Source organism: Myxocyprinus asiaticus, chromosome 20, assembly GCF_019703515.2.
Source record: "Myxocyprinus asiaticus isolate MX2 ecotype Aquarium Trade chromosome 20, UBuf_Myxa_2, whole genome shotgun sequence".
In the NCBI taxonomy this organism is placed as follows: Eukaryota; Metazoa; Chordata; class Actinopteri; order Cypriniformes; family Catostomidae; genus Myxocyprinus; species Myxocyprinus asiaticus.
In genome coordinates, this window is record NC_059363.1 from 9,622,284 (window position 1) to 9,639,716 (window position 17,433).

General features: G+C 36.2%; 1 protein-coding gene across 2 annotated transcripts; it reads left to right on the forward strand.

The window, feature by feature from the left end:
* Nucleotides 1-200: 200 nt before the first annotated feature.
* On the forward strand, nucleotides 201-13,317 carry LOC127411490 (ras-related GTP-binding protein D). Of its 2 annotated transcripts, XM_051647110.1 has the most exons (8): nucleotides 201-578; nucleotides 1,033-1,301; nucleotides 1,834-2,129; nucleotides 2,240-2,439; nucleotides 2,516-2,630; nucleotides 3,557-3,699; nucleotides 9,654-9,802; nucleotides 11,674-13,317. In XM_051647110.1, the coding sequence occupies exons 3-8, from the start codon at nucleotides 1,887-1,889 to the stop codon at nucleotides 11,823-11,825; spliced, it is 1,002 nt and encodes a 333-aa protein (XP_051503070.1). In that variant the 5' UTR covers nucleotides 201-578; nucleotides 1,033-1,301; nucleotides 1,834-1,886; the 3' UTR covers nucleotides 11,826-13,317. The 2 variants fall into 2 exon arrangements, with proteins under 2 accessions (XP_051503070.1, XP_051503069.1); XM_051647109.1 differs by lacking the exon at nucleotides 1,033-1,301.
* Nucleotides 13,318-17,433: the final 4,116 nt, after the last annotated feature.

Here is a 17,433-nt window from a genome sequence, read left to right on the forward strand (position 1 = left end):
ATATATTTTTATTTTTATTTTAATATTTAAAAAATAAACTGATGGGAAGTAATACAATAAATATAAAATAATACATAAAAAAAAAAATGACCATTTTAATCTACAGTATGTCCCTTTTTTGGAAAAGTAAAAAAGAACTACATCTCCCGAGATCCACAGCACTTCCAAAGACTCCATTCCTGTTTGTGTAGGGAAGGGAGGCGTCCTCTCTCTCACAAGCTACTCGTGCATTGGAGTTTATGGGACTCGAGCTCATCATTCCGTGTCTGATAGTGATGAATAGTCGCAGTGTGCTGTGATTTATCACGCAGGCGGGCTGGTACTGTATGTGTGTCTCACAGTATGGAGGGGAGTGGGGAGGTGAAAGTTCACCATGGCTTGGGAATATCAAGTGACAATGTGGAAAAGTTTGGCGGCCTCCGCAGATTAAATGTCTCAAACTCGGAGAATGACAAGCAAAGGGAAATACAATGAAGTGGACGGAGAAAACGAAGCGCTACCGTTCGATTATTATGACGATGAAGACTATTTTGACACGTTCACGGACGGGGACGGAGACTGCGGGTGTGATGAAGGAGGTTAGAGGGGAGTTTTAATTTGTTTTTCATGAATAGAGCAGCCATGTAAATATTATACACGACACCAACAGGGGACATGAGTAAAAACTACAAAACCCTTGCAACAATTTACTATTACAGACATTGTTCATAGGCCTACTACAATAAAACAAGACTAAGTTAGTAGTACAATAGCTACAACAGTAATTACAAAAGAAATTAAAATGACAGAAAGCTTCTTACACGGTGTGATAATATATTATTATATTTCATAATTTATATGTTATGTAGTAACAATAACTGCTATATTACAAAGGTATATTTAACTAATTATGTTTTTAATTAGGCTATATTTAATTCTGTTTCTAGTACATTTTGACAAGGGTGTTGCAGACACCTTTTCGTGTTTCATTTGTTTTCCTTTGAGTGTCCAAGTTTTCCTTGACTGTTAGTTCCATGATTTTTCCATTTGCAGATTTAACAAACACAGACACTTTTTGACGCTCTTATATGTGGTGCCCTGCAGTTAGACACTTGGATAAACACTTCGGGCTGTATTTTGAGACTAGAAGTGGCCGTCAGTCTCACCAAATGCAGTTCACATTCCTCAGCTCACAGCTAGCAAGGTCACATTCATTAAAATGAGCTGCAGCATGTGATATGAAGCATTGGAATGCCAGTGTAGGCTGTGCCCACAACTCTACACATCGTCCCCACCAATCATTCAAACTCATGGGATTAGTAGTATGTCATTTCTCTTTTCAATTATAACTTTGTATACTGCATGTCTAATTGTGGGTCTGTGAACTTGACCTCAGCAGATCTTATTAAGGGGAATTTGTGGCCATGTTTATGCCTTTATTGCATGCTCAAGTATGAGCAGTATGAATTGAATTGATGCAGAAATTATACAGTTTTGAAATGAATTTGAAAGAAGATTAAATGGGGTTTAAATCTTTTTCATGTTAGACGTTCTGTGCATTACAGTTGACCCAAAGTAAACGTGATCAAACTTTATTATTTGTTGTCCTTAAATGAATTTCAATTTCTTTAAACATCAGATTAAGACCAATAATTTGCAATTATTTTCAGCCACATGACAGTCTTCTTATACTGTATTAAAGGCTAGATTTACATTCATCATTATGTTGGCTTTACAAAGACCCATAGACTTACATTGATTGAATGTTCAAATGGGCTAATGGAATTCTCGTTAATGTCAAAAATTGAAATGTATTCAAACCCACAAAAGTTTCTGTGTTTGTTTGCTGGCCAGTACTCGGATTCAGTGATCCGTTCAGCAGTGAGGTGAAACCTCGAATCCTGCTCATGGGCCTGAGGCGAAGTGGCAAGTCTTCTATTCAGAAAGTTGTATTCCACAAGATGTCGCCCAATGAGACTCTCTTTCTGGAGAGCACCAATAAGATTTGTCGAGAGGATGTGTCCAATAGTTCCTTTGTCAGCTTTCAAATCTGGGACTTTCCTGGTCAGATAGATTTCTTCGACCCCACGTTCGACTATGAGATGATATTTCGTGGAACAGGGGCTCTGATCTTTGTCATAGATTCACAGGTGAAGTCTATCTATCCATCCATCCATCCATCCATCCATCCATAATTTTTTCATGCATCCATCCATCCATTTATTCATGCATGCATATTATGTATGTCTTAACTGTGTAGGATGATTATGTGGAGGCACTGAGTAGACTTCACCTCACTGTGACAAGGGCCTACAAGGTCAATCCAGACATCAACTTCGAGGTGTTCATCCACAAGGTGGATGGACTCTCCGATGACCACAAGATTGAGAAACAGAGGGACATACACAAACGAGCCAACGATGATCTAGCTGATGCTGGTTTAGAAAGGATACACTTAAGGTGTGTTTCACATATACTCAGATGGTATGGGGTAATCCTAAAATTATATAATTACTCTGATTATTATTTATTTCAGCTTCTACCTGACGAGCATCTATGATCATTCAATTTTTGAGGCCTTCAGTAAAGTTGTGCAGAAACTCATCCCTCAGCTTCCAACCCTTGAGAATCTGCTCAACATTTTCATATCTGTGAGTAGTTGAACATATCTTGGTTCCCAAAGCTATGTGGCCCACTACATCAGTATTAAAAATAAACTAAATATAGCCAAAAGGCTTTAATTACATCACACAATCCAAGATTTGCAGATACGAGTGAGTCACCTCGAAATTGTGATCTCTCCAACATAATATAATTTCATAGTGCACTTGTTTTATCAAATGTTTATCAGGACAGCAATTTCATTTAGCAAATATTAAATTCTTTTTATAGCCAGCTGGTGGCAGCAAATGATAAACTTATAAGGTAATATGTTGATGTGGTATAGTATAAAGATTGCTCAAATATGAGTATGATATAGCAGAACAGTTTATAGATTTGAAATAATGAAGACTGAAATCTCTTCACCATCTGCCACTCAAAGCGCTGTGAAATGATTGTGTTTTAAATTGTCTGTTTTGATTGATTTATGATAGTCTCTCTTTCTCTTCCTTTGTTTTATTTAAATATAAGAAATGTAAAAAAAAAAAAGAATTCATGTGTGTGTATTCATATGTCAAAATGTTCAGATATACATGTATACACGTATGTGTTGTAATGTTTTTATTAATTAAAATAATTGTATATTTATTTTTATACATTAAAAATACAATTGAAGTAAAATAAATTCAAATCCTAATTAATTAATTCATGTAACTGTTTAGATGGCAATTTAAAAACTTAAGTCACAATTAAACACTAATTTTGCTAACTTGGGAAAAAGCTTTATATTCTTTAAACAGCCTTTATAGATTTAGATTGTTGCATTTTCTAACAAGAGTATTTGCTATGCAGTTGTTTACTTGGTTGCATAATTCATTTCCACTTCAAAGTGTTCTTAGATATGATGTCCTGTTCCGCTGTACTTCTTAAGGATAACAGCTGAACCCTAACTCCATCCTGTGCACTCTCATTGCAGAATTCAGGGATTGAAAAGGCTTTTCTCTTTGATGTGGTCAGCAAGATTTACATAGCTACAGACAGCAGCCCGGTGGACATGCAGACCTACGAGTTGTGTTGTGACATGATAGATGTGGTTATTGACATCTCATGCATCTATGGGTGAGTGGCACTCATATTTCCACCTCAATCCACTAAAGTGTTAGTTCTGATTTTGTTTCAAGGACCCGTTTTACATTGGGCAGCAAGTGGCGACCCAACACCGCACCAAAACTGTTTCTCATACAAAAGTGAACAAAAAAGTCTATTCAATGGTTCTGTCATTATTTACTCACCCTAATGTCACTCCAAACCCGTATGACTTTCTTTCCTTTTGGAAAATCAAAAAGTTGAAGTTTAAAAGACTTTACATGGTTTTATTTGCCAAAAAAAAAAAAATTGCAACTGAATTGACTGTGGTCTGTCAAGCTTGAAAAAGGACAAAACCACAGTAAAAGTAATTGATATGACTAATGCGCTGTATTCCAAGTTTTCTGAAGGCATACAATCACTTTGTGTCGAGAATAAAATTTAAATTGGTATTCACTCTTTAAATCAAATAACAGATAAAGCACTGAAACCAAATATGTCAACTATGCATGTAACAAGAATTTTCATTTTTGGGTGAACTATTCCTTTAACATGAAATGGGCTGAATAGAAACAATGTTGTCAGTCTGTTTCTAAATTTAAAATCACAACAATTCACTTCACAAAACATACTTTAGTTGGCACAAACCATGTTTATCCGTGCTACGAGTGAGGCTCTGTTTATTGTAGTTTCAGGATGAGGGTATGTCATGCAACCTTTTGCCAAAAAATCGTTGTTCGATTTGACAAGTTGGGAACCACTGTCCTATAGAATCCTCCACAATCACATTACAGAGTAAATTTGTACTGAAGGACTGACTGCCTGTGTCCTCGTTCCTAAGGCCGATTACAGTAACACTCCTGCTTGTGATATTGCTTTTATACAATGCTCTATAAACAAGAAGGTAATATTAAAAAGCTTCCATTTCAGACACAATATGGCCAGTAACTTTGACTGTTTTTGCTCTGCTAACAAAAATAGTTCCCAAGGAGGATCATCCATTGCATGTTGCTGACCAACACACAGACGGACAGCATGTCTGGAGTGCCATGAACACAGACAAGCGCAGTTATACAAACAGTGAAGTGTTCTAAATATCATAACTCTTGGAACTTCTCATGTCCTGTCAGATTAGAGGACCAGAACTAACAGCTATATAATTAAAAATAGACAATAAATTCCAACATTCCCCATGCTGTAATCTTGTTTCCCTACAGCCTTTGCTGGCTGTGTTTTAATATTTCTTGGATTAGAATCAGAATCAGAATCAGAATCAGCTTTATTGCCAAGTATGCTTACACATACAAGGAATTTGTCTTGGTGACAGGAGCTTCCAGTGTACAGCAATACAAAAACAATACAAAAACAGCGGCGAGACATAGATAATAATAAAATATAAAAGATAGTTATACACATACGTACATACACACAGACGCACACATACATACATACACACATACACACATACACATATGTAGTGCAATCTAATACAAATCTGTTATCTGTTATGTACAGTGCAAATGTTTTTTTTGTTTTTTTGTTTGTTTGTTTGTTTGTTTGTTTGTTTGTTGGTTTTCCCAGAGGAATGAAATGGCAGAAGAGGTTGGATGTGTTGGATAAATATAAAAAAACACTAAACTGTGTATTGCACATAGTTATTGCTCAATGGGGCAATTTAACTGTTCATGAGATGGATAGCCTGAGGGAAAAAACTGTTCCTGTGACTGATGGTTCTGGTGCTCAGAGCTCTGAAGCGTCGGCCAGAAGGCAACAGTTCAAAAAGGTAATGGGCAGGGTGAGTTGGGTCCAGAGTGATTTGTTCAGCCTTTTTCCTCACTCTGGAAGTGTATAGTTCTTGAAGGGGGTGCAGGGGGCAACCAATAATCCTCTCAGCATTCCGAATTGTCCTTTGTAGTCTTCTGATGTCTGATTTCGTAGCTGAACCAAACCAGACAGTTATTGAAGTGCAGAGGACAGACTCAATGACCGCTGAGTAGATCTGCATCAGCAGCGCCTGTGGCAGGTTGAACTTCCTCAGCTGGCGAAGGAAGTACAACCTCTGCTGTGCCTTTTTCACAGTGGAGTCAATGTGTGTCTCGCACTTCAGGTCCTGTGAGATGGTAGTGCCCAGGAACCTGAATGATTCCACTGCTGCCACAGTGCCGTTTAGAATGGTGAAGGGGGTCAGTGTTGGGGTGTTCCTCCTAAAGTCCACAATCATCTCCACCGTTTTGAGCGTGTTCAGCTTAAGGTTGTTTTGACTGCACCAGACAGCCAGCTGTTCAACCTCCCTTCTGTATGCAGACTCATCGTCATCTCGGATGAGGCTGATGACAGTGGTTTCGTCTGCAGACTTCAGGAGCTTGACAGAGGGGTCCTTGTCGATGCAGTCATTGGTGTAGAGGGAGAAGAGTAGTGGGGAGAGCACACCTCCCTGTGGGGCACCAGTGCTGATTGTACAGGTGCTGAAAGTGAGTTTCCCCTGTCTCACAAGCTGCTGTCTGTCCGTCAGAAAGCTGGTAATCCACTGACAGATAGACATGGGAACAGAGAGTTGGTGTAATTTAGTCTGCAGAATAGCTGGGTTGATGGTGTTGAAAGCCGAACTGAAGTCCACAAAAAGGATCCTTGCATATGTCCTTGGTCTGTCCAGATGTTGCAGGACATGATGCAATCCCATGTTGACTGCATCATCCACAGACCTGTTTGCTCGATAACCAAATTGAAGGGGATCTAGAAAGGTTCCAGTGATGTCCTTCAGGTGGGCCAACACCAGTCTCTCAAATGATTTCATGACTACAGACGTCAGGGCGACAGGTCTGGAGTCATTAAGTCCTGTGATTTTTGGTTTCTTTGGGACAGGAATAATGATTGAGCGTTTGAAGCAGCATGGGAATTCACACTGCTCCAGTGATCTATTGAAGATCTGTGTGAAGATGGGGGCCAGCTGGTTAGCAAAGGATCTAAGACACGCTGGTGAGACGCCATCTGGGCCTGAAGCTTTCCTCGTCTTTTGTTTCGGAAAGACGTGGCTCACATCATCTTCACAGATCTTAAGTGCAGGTTGAGTAGCAGGAGGGGGGAGGAGGGGGGGATTAGCAGCATATAACTGGGGGATATGTATACACAGGCTGTAAACACTGGAAGGGCAGAGAGTGGCACCTCCAGCGCCATTGACCCTGTTCATCCTATGATTCGGCAGAACACTGGGGTCTGGGTAGGTACAGAAAGGCAGGCCTGACCTGGGGCCACCCAGCTGTCTGTTCGCAGTGGCCTGCAAGAGCAGATGAGCCACCTCAGCACTATGAGATGAATAGGGCAGCAGGCAGGACTGTTAACTCTGTTAAATGTAGCCTTAGTCAACAAATGTGAGCCTTGGAATTTAAGTCCAAAGGTAGTCTTGTTCAATTTGGTCCAGTTTGACATGGTTGCTTGCACATGTTGTGTCATGGATAGAAGACTCATTTGTAATGTTGTAGTATATATTTTGTTTTGTTTTTAATTCTTTCTCAGAATTTTTTGTCTTGTTTTCCAATAAAGATATCTAAACATCCTTAAAACAAGTTAGATTTACTTGAGAGGGCAAATTGCATAGAATAGTGCATTGAATATTCTGGGTTCAATACAAGTTAAGCTCAATCAACAGCATTTGTGGCATAATATTGATTACCACAAAAAAGGTTTTTTGTCCATCCTTTTCTTTAAAAAAAGCTAAAATCTGGGTTACAGTGAGGCGTTTACAATGGAAGTTAATGGGCCCATCCGTAAACGTTAAAATACTCACTGTTTCAAAAGTATAGCCACAAGACGTAAACAATATTTGTGTTAACATGATTTTAGTGTGATAAAATTGCTTACCTTTTGTTAGTAAAGTTATAGTTAATTTTACAACTTTGTTGCCATGACGTTATAATGTCAGCAACCCTAAAATGACCGTAAGAATGATGATTTAATCAACTTTACATCTTAAATAATACATGAGTGTTAACAGAAGAATTAATTGCTTTTATAAAATGATAAGCTTCACTTTCTGCCTTTAAACCCTATAAAAATTAGCCCCATTCACTTACATTGTAAGTGCTTCACTCTAGCCTAGATTTTTGCTTTTTTTAAAGAAAAGGAGTCAAAATAAATGTTTGTGGTAATCAACATTATTCCACAACTGCTGTCGAGTCAACTTAACTTGTATCGAACGCGGAATATTCCGTTAATCGACAGCATTTGTGGCATAATGTTGATTACCACAAAAAATAATTTTGACTCGTTCTTCCTTTTCTTTAAAAAAAAAAAAAGAAGCAAAAATCGAGGTTACAGTGTGGCACTTACAATGGAAGTGAATTGGGGCCGATCCATAAACGTTAAAACACTGTCTGTTTCAAAAGTATAGCCACAAAATAAACAAGATGCTTGTTAAAATTATCACCTTTTAGTGTGATAAAATTGCTTACCAACCTTATTAATACAAAGGTATATCCAATTTTACAACTCTGTTGCCATGACAACGTAATGCTGTAAACCTAAACCCCTAAAATGACTGCAAAAACAACAATTTAAACAATTTCACAGCTCAAATAATACACCAGTTTTAACAGAAGTATTCATTTACAGTAAGTGATTTTATAAAATTATAAGCTTCACTTTTATGCTTTTAAACCCTCCAAAATGGACCTCATTCACTTCCATTGTAAGTACCTCACTCTAACCTTGATTTGTTTTTTTTGTTTTTTATAAAGGAGGGATGTGTGAATTTGTTTTTCTTTTTTTTTTTTTTTTTTTTTTTTTTGTGGTAATCAGTATTGTGCCACAAATGCTGTCAACTGAGCTTAACTTCTGTTTAACCTGGAATATTTCTTTAAAACTTGCTTTCAGAGAATGTTTCTTGAATTGTTTATTTCTCTTTCCCAACTGGCAAATAGTTTTTCTTTCCTTTGTTTATGAACCTCACAAAATTTCTGCTTTAAAAAAAGAAAGAAAAAAGAAAACATTGTGCCAGTAGGGAAAGAAAAATTAACTTAAGATAAACTATTATATTACATTAACATTCTTGCATCTTACAATTTTTGCTTATTAACGTTATCTTGTTTTAAGGATGTTTAGCTTTTTTTTTCTCTCTCTTTTTTTTTTTTTACTTGCAAACAAGACAAAAAGTATTGATTTAACAAAATGCTTTTTACTGTGTGGTCCTTATTTTAAATACATTTGACAAGTTGCTGTGAAATTAATTTTAGCAAGCCCTGACTTGTTTTTCACTCATTGAGTATTGCACTCATTTAAGTTAATGAGTCACTGATTTGGCTTCCTGTTCATCATGTGCACATCAATGTTCCAAATTTCAGGAAGCTTAAAATTAGACACTTTATTGTGTGAACTGAATTTGTTCATCATCTTTATCAGAACTTGAAAAGCATCTTGCTTTTTGTTTGAAAATATTTATATATTTTTTAATATCCATACATAGTAGCATAAATATATTTGGCTACAAAAGCAGGGGATTATGATAGGGCATCTGTTCATTTAGATAATTTTTTTTTTTTTTAGCTGTATACAGTCTTTTCTTAAACTGAATTGGGGAAGTGGCTTCCTGATGGAACAGTAATGCGCACTACTTATTGTCCTAAGAGGACGCCGTCAGGGATGTGTTTATTACATGCATTTGTCATACAAATTGAAGGACAAGTGCAAAAACAGCAAGTAATGCCTCTGGTACAAGCGAAACCAAATTTTGTTATTAGCAAATTTCAAGTAACATTCAAAGGAAAGCTGTTAAAGGGAAAGTTCACCCAGAAATACAAATTCTGTCATCTTTCATATTTTTTCTGTGGGATACAAAAGGAGATTTTAGGCATAATGACTTTCATTGCATGGAAACAGATGCAATGAAAATGAATGGTGACTTAGGCAGTTTTAGGTGAACAATCCCTTTAATGTCAGTTTTTTTGTTTGTATTGTTTTTTGTGATATGAATGCATTATTGTGGTTTTTCATAGGTTGACTGGAGATGATGCTGGAACTCCATATGATAAAGAATCCATGGCCATAATCCACCTTAACAACACCACAGTGATGTATCTAAAGGAGGTCACCAAATTCCTTGCCCTGGTGTGTTTCCTCAGGGAAGAGAGTTTTGAGAGGAAAGGTGAGGTCACATTCTGGACGACTAACAAAAATGTTTGGTTTAAAGTAATTGGATTAATCTTTCTCATTTATTTTAGGGCTATTAATGTTCCTTAACAGCAAAAAGCTATGAAATTAAATATGCAATGTGCATTTTAGGAATATTCATTACAGTAGTGATTTCAGCCTTGCAGCACTCTTTCAGTCTATGCAATGCAGTGGTCTCGAGAAATGTTTGTTAATTTAATTTCAAAAGGTTGTTGGGTCAAAACTTGCTCAACTAAAAACATTTAAAATAGCATTTTTATGTCAGAATATGTATATCCAACGTAATCTCATGAGTATTTATAGGTATTCTTACGTAAAGTGTGGTTCTAGCATACTTATGTTTGCATAGACACTGAAACGTACAATATTGACGTATTCACAGGATCTAAAACATAATCATTTTACGTAAGAACTGCTTTAGAGATGTAAAAATGTTTCAAATCCTTATTGAATTTAAGAATATTTAACTAATTAAATTAATCAATGGATTTTATTGTATTTATAATCAGTGAAATTAATTAAATGTTCAATGCTATTACATATATGCAACGCTGTTGATGCATTTATCTAATTTGACATTATAATGGTTTAATTCTATTCTGTGTGATTTTTGGTGCCGTTTCCAACTTGTTTTGAAGGATTCCATCACTTTAACCATGCATGATGAAACAAATAAAAATTCTTGAATTATGTAATCATTTCTTCGTTCATTTATCATTTAATTTTAATTTTGTTTACAGTGGGACACAAAGGGAATTTTCTGAATTTGCTGCAGCTAAAAAAAAAGCCCATCAAAATACACCACAAAAGCACCATAAAATGATAAAAGTAATCCATTTTATTTGTGTGCTATAACCCAAGTATTCAGAAGCCATATGATAGCTCTGTGTGAGCAACAGATTTTAGTGGCTCAAATATTTATAATATTAAGATTTTACAAACATTAAAGCTGTACAAACCTAAAAACATTTACGTTGTAGCTGCCGTCAGTTTGTCCATACTGTATGTTTAAAACATTCAAAAATATATACAGTATGTTTAAATGTTATGTATGAATTATAATGAGATCAGGCTTGTGTATCAGCAACAGATACATTCGGTTGCATTTTAACTGGAACAGAGAGCAGATTGCAGATTTTTAGGGGTGCTGAGATGACAGACAGGTACTGAAGCCCCCAGAAATAGTCTAGAATCGCCTATGAATCATAAACACCTTTGTTGGCTTTGTCTATATCCTGTTTGGAGCATTTACAGCTGCAGTACATTGACAGGAATTTTTCAGGGAAAAGAAGACAAAGATCAGCTTCTTTCATGAAATAAACTTACATTTTCTATACAACTAGCAGTAACAGTGGGACTTTTAATGGGTTTAATTACAGTATTTTAAACAACCAATGTTTCACCCTCAAGTTGATCTTTGATAACTGAACTGAAAACGGAGAACTTTAACTCAGTTGTCAAAAGATAAGTTGCTATGGGAGCTTTGACCCACCGGTCCGGTTTAATATATTATTATTTCCGTGATAACCCCTAAGATCCAAGTTACGCTACTGTCTGATAGCATGACAACCGTCAAGCAGTATGTTTTACATCAGCCTTCTGTTTTTATTATTTTTTCTCCATATAGATGTTAGTAAATGTTTTATGTTAGCTTTTTTTCTCCTGATCAAAGCTAGATGGCATCTCGATGTGGTTAGAATGTTTGGAAGAAGCAAACCTTGTCATGTCACCCTGATCATCTGCAAGAACTTAATTCAAAGTGCATTTATGTAGCGATCCAATTTAGGAATGGGCCGAGCTGCTTTTCCTATTGCCTGCTGATTACACCTGTCATTGCTCCTGCAGGACTTATCGACTACAATTTCCACTGTTTCAAGAAAGCCATAGAGGAGGTGTTTGATGTGCATTTGAAAGTGCAGAGGAATCGGAAGCTTCTAAACCAGAGGAGATGGAGTAAGCAGACCATGCCTAACGGAACTCCGTTGCATCCTCATTAAAGACAATCGGACAGCCGGCCAGCCTGTTACGACTCAAGAGTGAAGGATTCATACAGACTATGCTTGCACCCTTATTCAGGGCCACTTAATGCTCTTCAGCAATCTAAAATGTCAATGCAAACTGCATTGTGTGTGAAATACCTTGCACGGCTAATTTAGCTGTCCATGTTTTAACAGACTACAAGGAAAGCAACAATTTTCATTTTCAATATTATTTTTTACAGAAGAAATCCAACAATAGTGATGCACTTTCTTAAAACTTTTTAGTGTTTTTTGTCACATATAGGGCACAATAATGTTTTTTGAAGTAACGCTTGCAGAGTTTAACTTATACTGAACAACAAAGAAAAAGGTTTAAAACTTTTTTGAAAGATTTAGAAAAGTGAAAAATCCTATTAATTGTTGCTAAAACTTTTTCGATATTAAAATACTTAAGATGCAGAGACAACAATATGTAAAGCTTTCGTAGAAAGTTTAAACTCTGTAGTGCTATCATAACTTTGCTCTGTTTGTTTGAGAATCCCAAAGTACCTGACAGAGCAACTTTGGCTGAACCAATGCTGTGAGTTTGTGGCGAGGCATTGGGGTGGTGTGTGTTCAGGGAAACCTGTTTGAAAATAGCCATTGTTTTTGCAGTTACATTTGGTGACGCTAGTGGTGCAGTAATATCACACTTCAGTTTCAATTTAGAATTTTTTCCAGTTTAATCATTCTGTAATTGTCCCCTTTCAATGCATAATGATCTGTTTTTACTACCCCTGCAATACCCTGCAATTTAAATTAATAAATGATTAAAAAATGTCCTTAAGGTTAACATTTTTTATTTCAGTGTGCTAGCAATTTAAAGTAATAATAGTCATATTAATACAGATAAGGAAATTGTAATAAAACTGTACAAGTTGGCTCATACAAAAACGTACAACTTTTAATCCCATAGAGAAAAATAAATGAACCAATTTTTCCCCAAACAATAACCTAACCATGATTTTAATAGGAAAATAACATTTGTGTACCACAGAATAAAGAAAACATTGGGGTTTGGAATGAGACGAGGGGAGTGAATTACATGTTATTGACATACACCAGTCATTTCTGTTGCAAAAATAAATATGGGATGAGTAACCAAATTTTTTCACATAAATTTTTTTTATGTGACCAAGCTAAAATTGTTTGTTGGCTGGTTAGTCTTGGTTGGGATAAAAGTCGTACCTTTTCGTACGTGTCATGTCGGACAAAATCTGAAGATTTCGCCATCTCATACAAATTGTTGTCATAAGACTATTTTGGATTGTTTTGCACATACAGTTGGCTTATTGTCTACATTATAAGCATGCAAATAATTATTTGTGTATTTTGTAAAAAATAATAATAATAAAGTGCTATTGTTTAAATGTAGTCTCTTAACTATGGAAAAAGAATATTTCCCTTCATTTCGCTTTCTAAATGAGAATGTGACATTTAAATAAAATTGGGTTTGTTTTTTTCAGGTTTACTTCAAAATTATACTCTTTCTCACACTTGATAAAATTCAGCAAGTACCAGTACTCATTCTTAAAGGGATAGTTCACCCAAAAATGAAAATTCTCTCATCATTTACTCACCCATCTGGCATCCCATGACTTTCTTCTGCAGAACACAATTTATGATCTTTAGAAGAATATTTCAGCTCTGTAGAGCCTCACAATGCAAATGAATGGGTGCCAAAAGTTTGAAGCTCAAGATCCACATAAAGGGAGGATAAAAGTAATCCATATGACTCCAGTGGTTAATTCCATGTATTCAGACATGATATGATAGGTGTGGGTGAGAAACTCAATATCAATATTCAAGTCATTTTTTGTCATAAATTCTCCTCCCTGCCAAATAGGGGGCGATATGCACATAGAATGTGAATCATCAAAAACAGAAGGAGTGAAAAGTGAAGGAAAAATGACATAAATATTGATCTGTTTCTCACCCACACCTAGCATATCACTTCAGAATATATGGATTTAACCACCAGAGTTGTCTGGAGTATTTTTATGTTGTGCTTATGTGGATTTTGGAGCTTCAAAATGTTGGCACCCATACACTTGCATTGTATGGGCCTACAGATCTGAGATATTCTTCTAAAATTTTTGTTTGTGCTCAACAGAAGAAAGAAAGTCGTACACATTTGTGATGGCATGAGGGCAAGTAAATGATTGGAGAATTTTCCTTTTTGGGTGATTTAACCCTTTAACGCAAGCACATTTTTTCCCCAATACCACCAATGTTGCTTTGGCTCCTAGAAATAATTAACTTCTGTGTTGTCACAGTAAGTGCATGGGCACGCCTCCGCCCCCAGCACCTAATATCATGTAACTGACTTCAGTGGTTGGTGTGTTGTCAGGGTTTTAATGCCTGTGCTGTGTGAAGTGTCTCACGGCGGGGTTAGAGCACCAGCGCTAATCCCAGGGGATACCTTTGCTTCGCAATGAGGGCTGCTGGGTAAATCTCATGAGGTCAGAGCCTCTTATGCAAGAGCTGCTCCTCTCTGAATGGACACTAAATCATCTGTAGTGAAACTACAATGTGTTATGTAAGACAATTCCATGTTTAGTATTATAATCTCTTTCAGAGGGCCAAGCGCTATTTACTCTGCAAAAGCAGGGACCCATATGTGAGCAAGGGCTTTCCCCCTCGCTTTTACGTATTTTTAAAGGGTTAGTGCATCAGACAAGTCTGCCGACATTTACTTACCCTCACCCATGTTGTTCCAAACCCATTTGATAACCCTTTCATGGAACACAAAATAGGAATGTAGGCAAAATGTTACCATCAGTCACCATTCACTTTCATTGTTTGAAAAAAAAATACTAAGAGCGTGAATGGTGACTGAGAGCCCCATAATCTCCTTTTGCGTTCCACGGAAGAAAGTAAGTAATATGGGTTTAAAACAACATGAGTGTAAGTAAATGAGGACATCGTTTTCATGTTTGAGTGAACTATCCCTTTAAAGCAATAGTTAAGCTTCAACTCTCTCTCACTCTCACTGTCTTTCATGTGTATGTTTGAATATATTAGACTCTATCTCAACTGAATAGCAGCATTTTTAATTGAAAAGCTTTGCTGTAGCTATGTGAAACTGGTTGTAATTTAAATACATCACCAGTAGTTTTTAGTCACAACTAGTGGCAGCAAGTGAAAGTACCAATCAATGACTCAAAGGGTTGATTGAGGCTGTCAAAGAGAATTAGACTGCTTCAAGAACTAAGCTGTCTCTACACATTAAGAAAAGGCTTTATGGGCTCTTCATAAGGTCTTCAATGATTGGGTGAAAAGAGAGCAGTCTTCATGTAACTCTCTGTCATACATGATGTACATGTCAAGTTACCCAGATACTTCAGCTAATGTTATTCACAATACACATCACCCGTGCATAATGTCAATGTATTTATTTATTTTTTATTCATCACAATTTTAAGTTAAAATGTATACTAATGTATGAGGGAAAGTATATAGGTGCTGTGTGGCTAATCATCATTTCAGTTTTTCACAATTTTTAAGCACCTTTTTGGCTTCACTATGTAATTTTAGCCAATTGAGAACTGAATTAATTAGCCAACATACTGTAACAATGTTTATTTATTTACATTTTTATAAAGTGTTAAATTGATTTGAAATCATTCACTGTAAACAAAATCAGCATGAACAGTTAAGGCTCAAGAAATAATTTAAATCCTGAGGAACTGTCTTTAGTTTCAAGGTCTCTTAAAAGTAATCTTTATTGTTGCGTAATTATTGGCCCTGATCAACAGCTATAGTAATGATTCTGTGATGAGAGAGAACAGCCCAGCATTCGGCCTGCTTTGCTTTGACCTCACTATTTTGCCAACAGAATAAAAAAGTTGGGGGGAAAACATTGGATCTGGCTTGTGAGTTTACCTCCTGCTGACACATGAATATGCAGCCTGGATGTTATTATTAACAATTCAAGAAGGGCCTCATTATAGATAACTTATAATTTAGACTCTCAGCATCCAGCAAATCTAAGAACCATTTCAATTTTGCAGGAACTGAGGCAAACATTCTGTTTAACCGTAAATTAACATTTCAACAATTTTATCATATTTTTGTGACCCATTTTCAAACTTTATGCCACAATTTGCGTGCAACCTTTCATATGGAAATTGAAATGACATGATGGTTTAATGCAGCTAAATACAGTGCTGTGATTTCTTCTATTATTGTGTATTTGTCACTAAATTGTTTTAGATCTTCAAACGAGATATAACATAAAACAAAGGCAACCTGAGTAAACACAAAATACAGTTTTCATATATATTTATATATATACAGTTGCAATCGAAATTATTCAAACCCCCCCCAAGACAGTAAGGATTTACAAAGGTAAGCTTTTCTTATGACCCAGAATTTTTAAACTTTACATCTATATCAGTTGAGTGACACGTTCAAAGTCACAGTGTGAATATATAACCTAAAATTTCTAAATAGCAGGATTTTTTAAAAATACAGCCATGTCATAATTATTCAATCCCTATTGCATGTAGCTGTTTCTTAAATATGTAAGGCTACACAAGTAATTGTTTTAAAACAAAATTAAGTCATCAATCTGCAATGGCACTTATTTAAGTTTTAAAATGTAAGTTTAGTGTTGTAAGCAAAAATTTATTTCTATGCAAAAAATGCAATTCAAAATAAGCTGTCTCAAAAGCTAATAGAGGAGATTATTTCATTACACAAGATAGGTCATGGCTAAAAGTACATTTCCAAGGCACTTCAATTTCCAATAGACAGAGTTGGCAGCACCATTCATACATTTTTTAAATATGGTACAACAGTAACCTTCTTGGGGTGTGGAAGAAAGCAAAACTTCACCAAGGGAAATGTTGACTTGAATATTCAAGAAGTAATTAGGAAAGACCTGTGGAGTCCTGGAAGAAGGTTTTATAGATGTATGACACTAAACTGAAAATGAGTTTTAGACCCATGGGTCAGCAGTATGCCTGGAGTAAGATGACAAGGTGATGACAAGCACGACACCATCCCCACAGTCAAGCATGGAAGTGGGTCAGTCCTGTTATGGGGGTGTTTTGCGGCTGCAGGAAATGGCTATCCTGACTATGTGACTGACACCATGGATTCTTTCAGGTATCCGGCCATTTTGGCATGAAAAATGTGATGCCTTCAGTGTGTAAATTGAAGCTCTGTGATCACTGGACTTTCCAGCAAGACAGTAATACCAAGGATACATCCAAGATGTCCAAAATCTGGTTCAAGGATAGGTCGTGGAATGTCTTTAAATGGCCCTTTCAGTCCATCATTAAAATACCATAACAAACCTTTGTTGGGATTTCAAGGAAGCATTGGCAGCACAGAAACCAAAGAATGTCAATGAGCTGGAAGCTTTTTCTCATGAGAAATGTGTAAAAATTCTAATAGAGAGGTGTCCGAAGCCTGAGAACACTTACCTGAAACATTTATGTGCTGTTATTAAGGATAAAGGATGCTCCACAAATGATTGACTTTGGGGGTTGAATATTTTTGACATGACATTTGTGGAGAGAATTCGTTATTTTTTTTATTTTAAAATGTAGGTAAAATGAACTCTTTGTTCTCAAAATCA

What these genes read in the sequence shown, in the direction of transcription:
- LOC127411490 (XM_051647109.1), top strand. Translation starts at nt 431, where the DNA reads ATGTCTCAAACTCGGAGAATGACAAGCAAAGGGAAATACAATGAAGTG. An exon ending in TCTTTGTCATAGATTCACAG is followed by an intron (nt 2,130 to 2,239) that starts GTGAAGTCTATC and finishes TTAACTGTGTAG; the next exon opens with GATGATTATGTGGAGGCACT. An exon ending in TGCTCAACATTTTCATATCT is followed by an intron (nt 2,631 to 3,556) that starts GTGAGTAGTTGA and finishes CTCTCATTGCAG; the next exon opens with AATTCAGGGATTGAAAAGGC.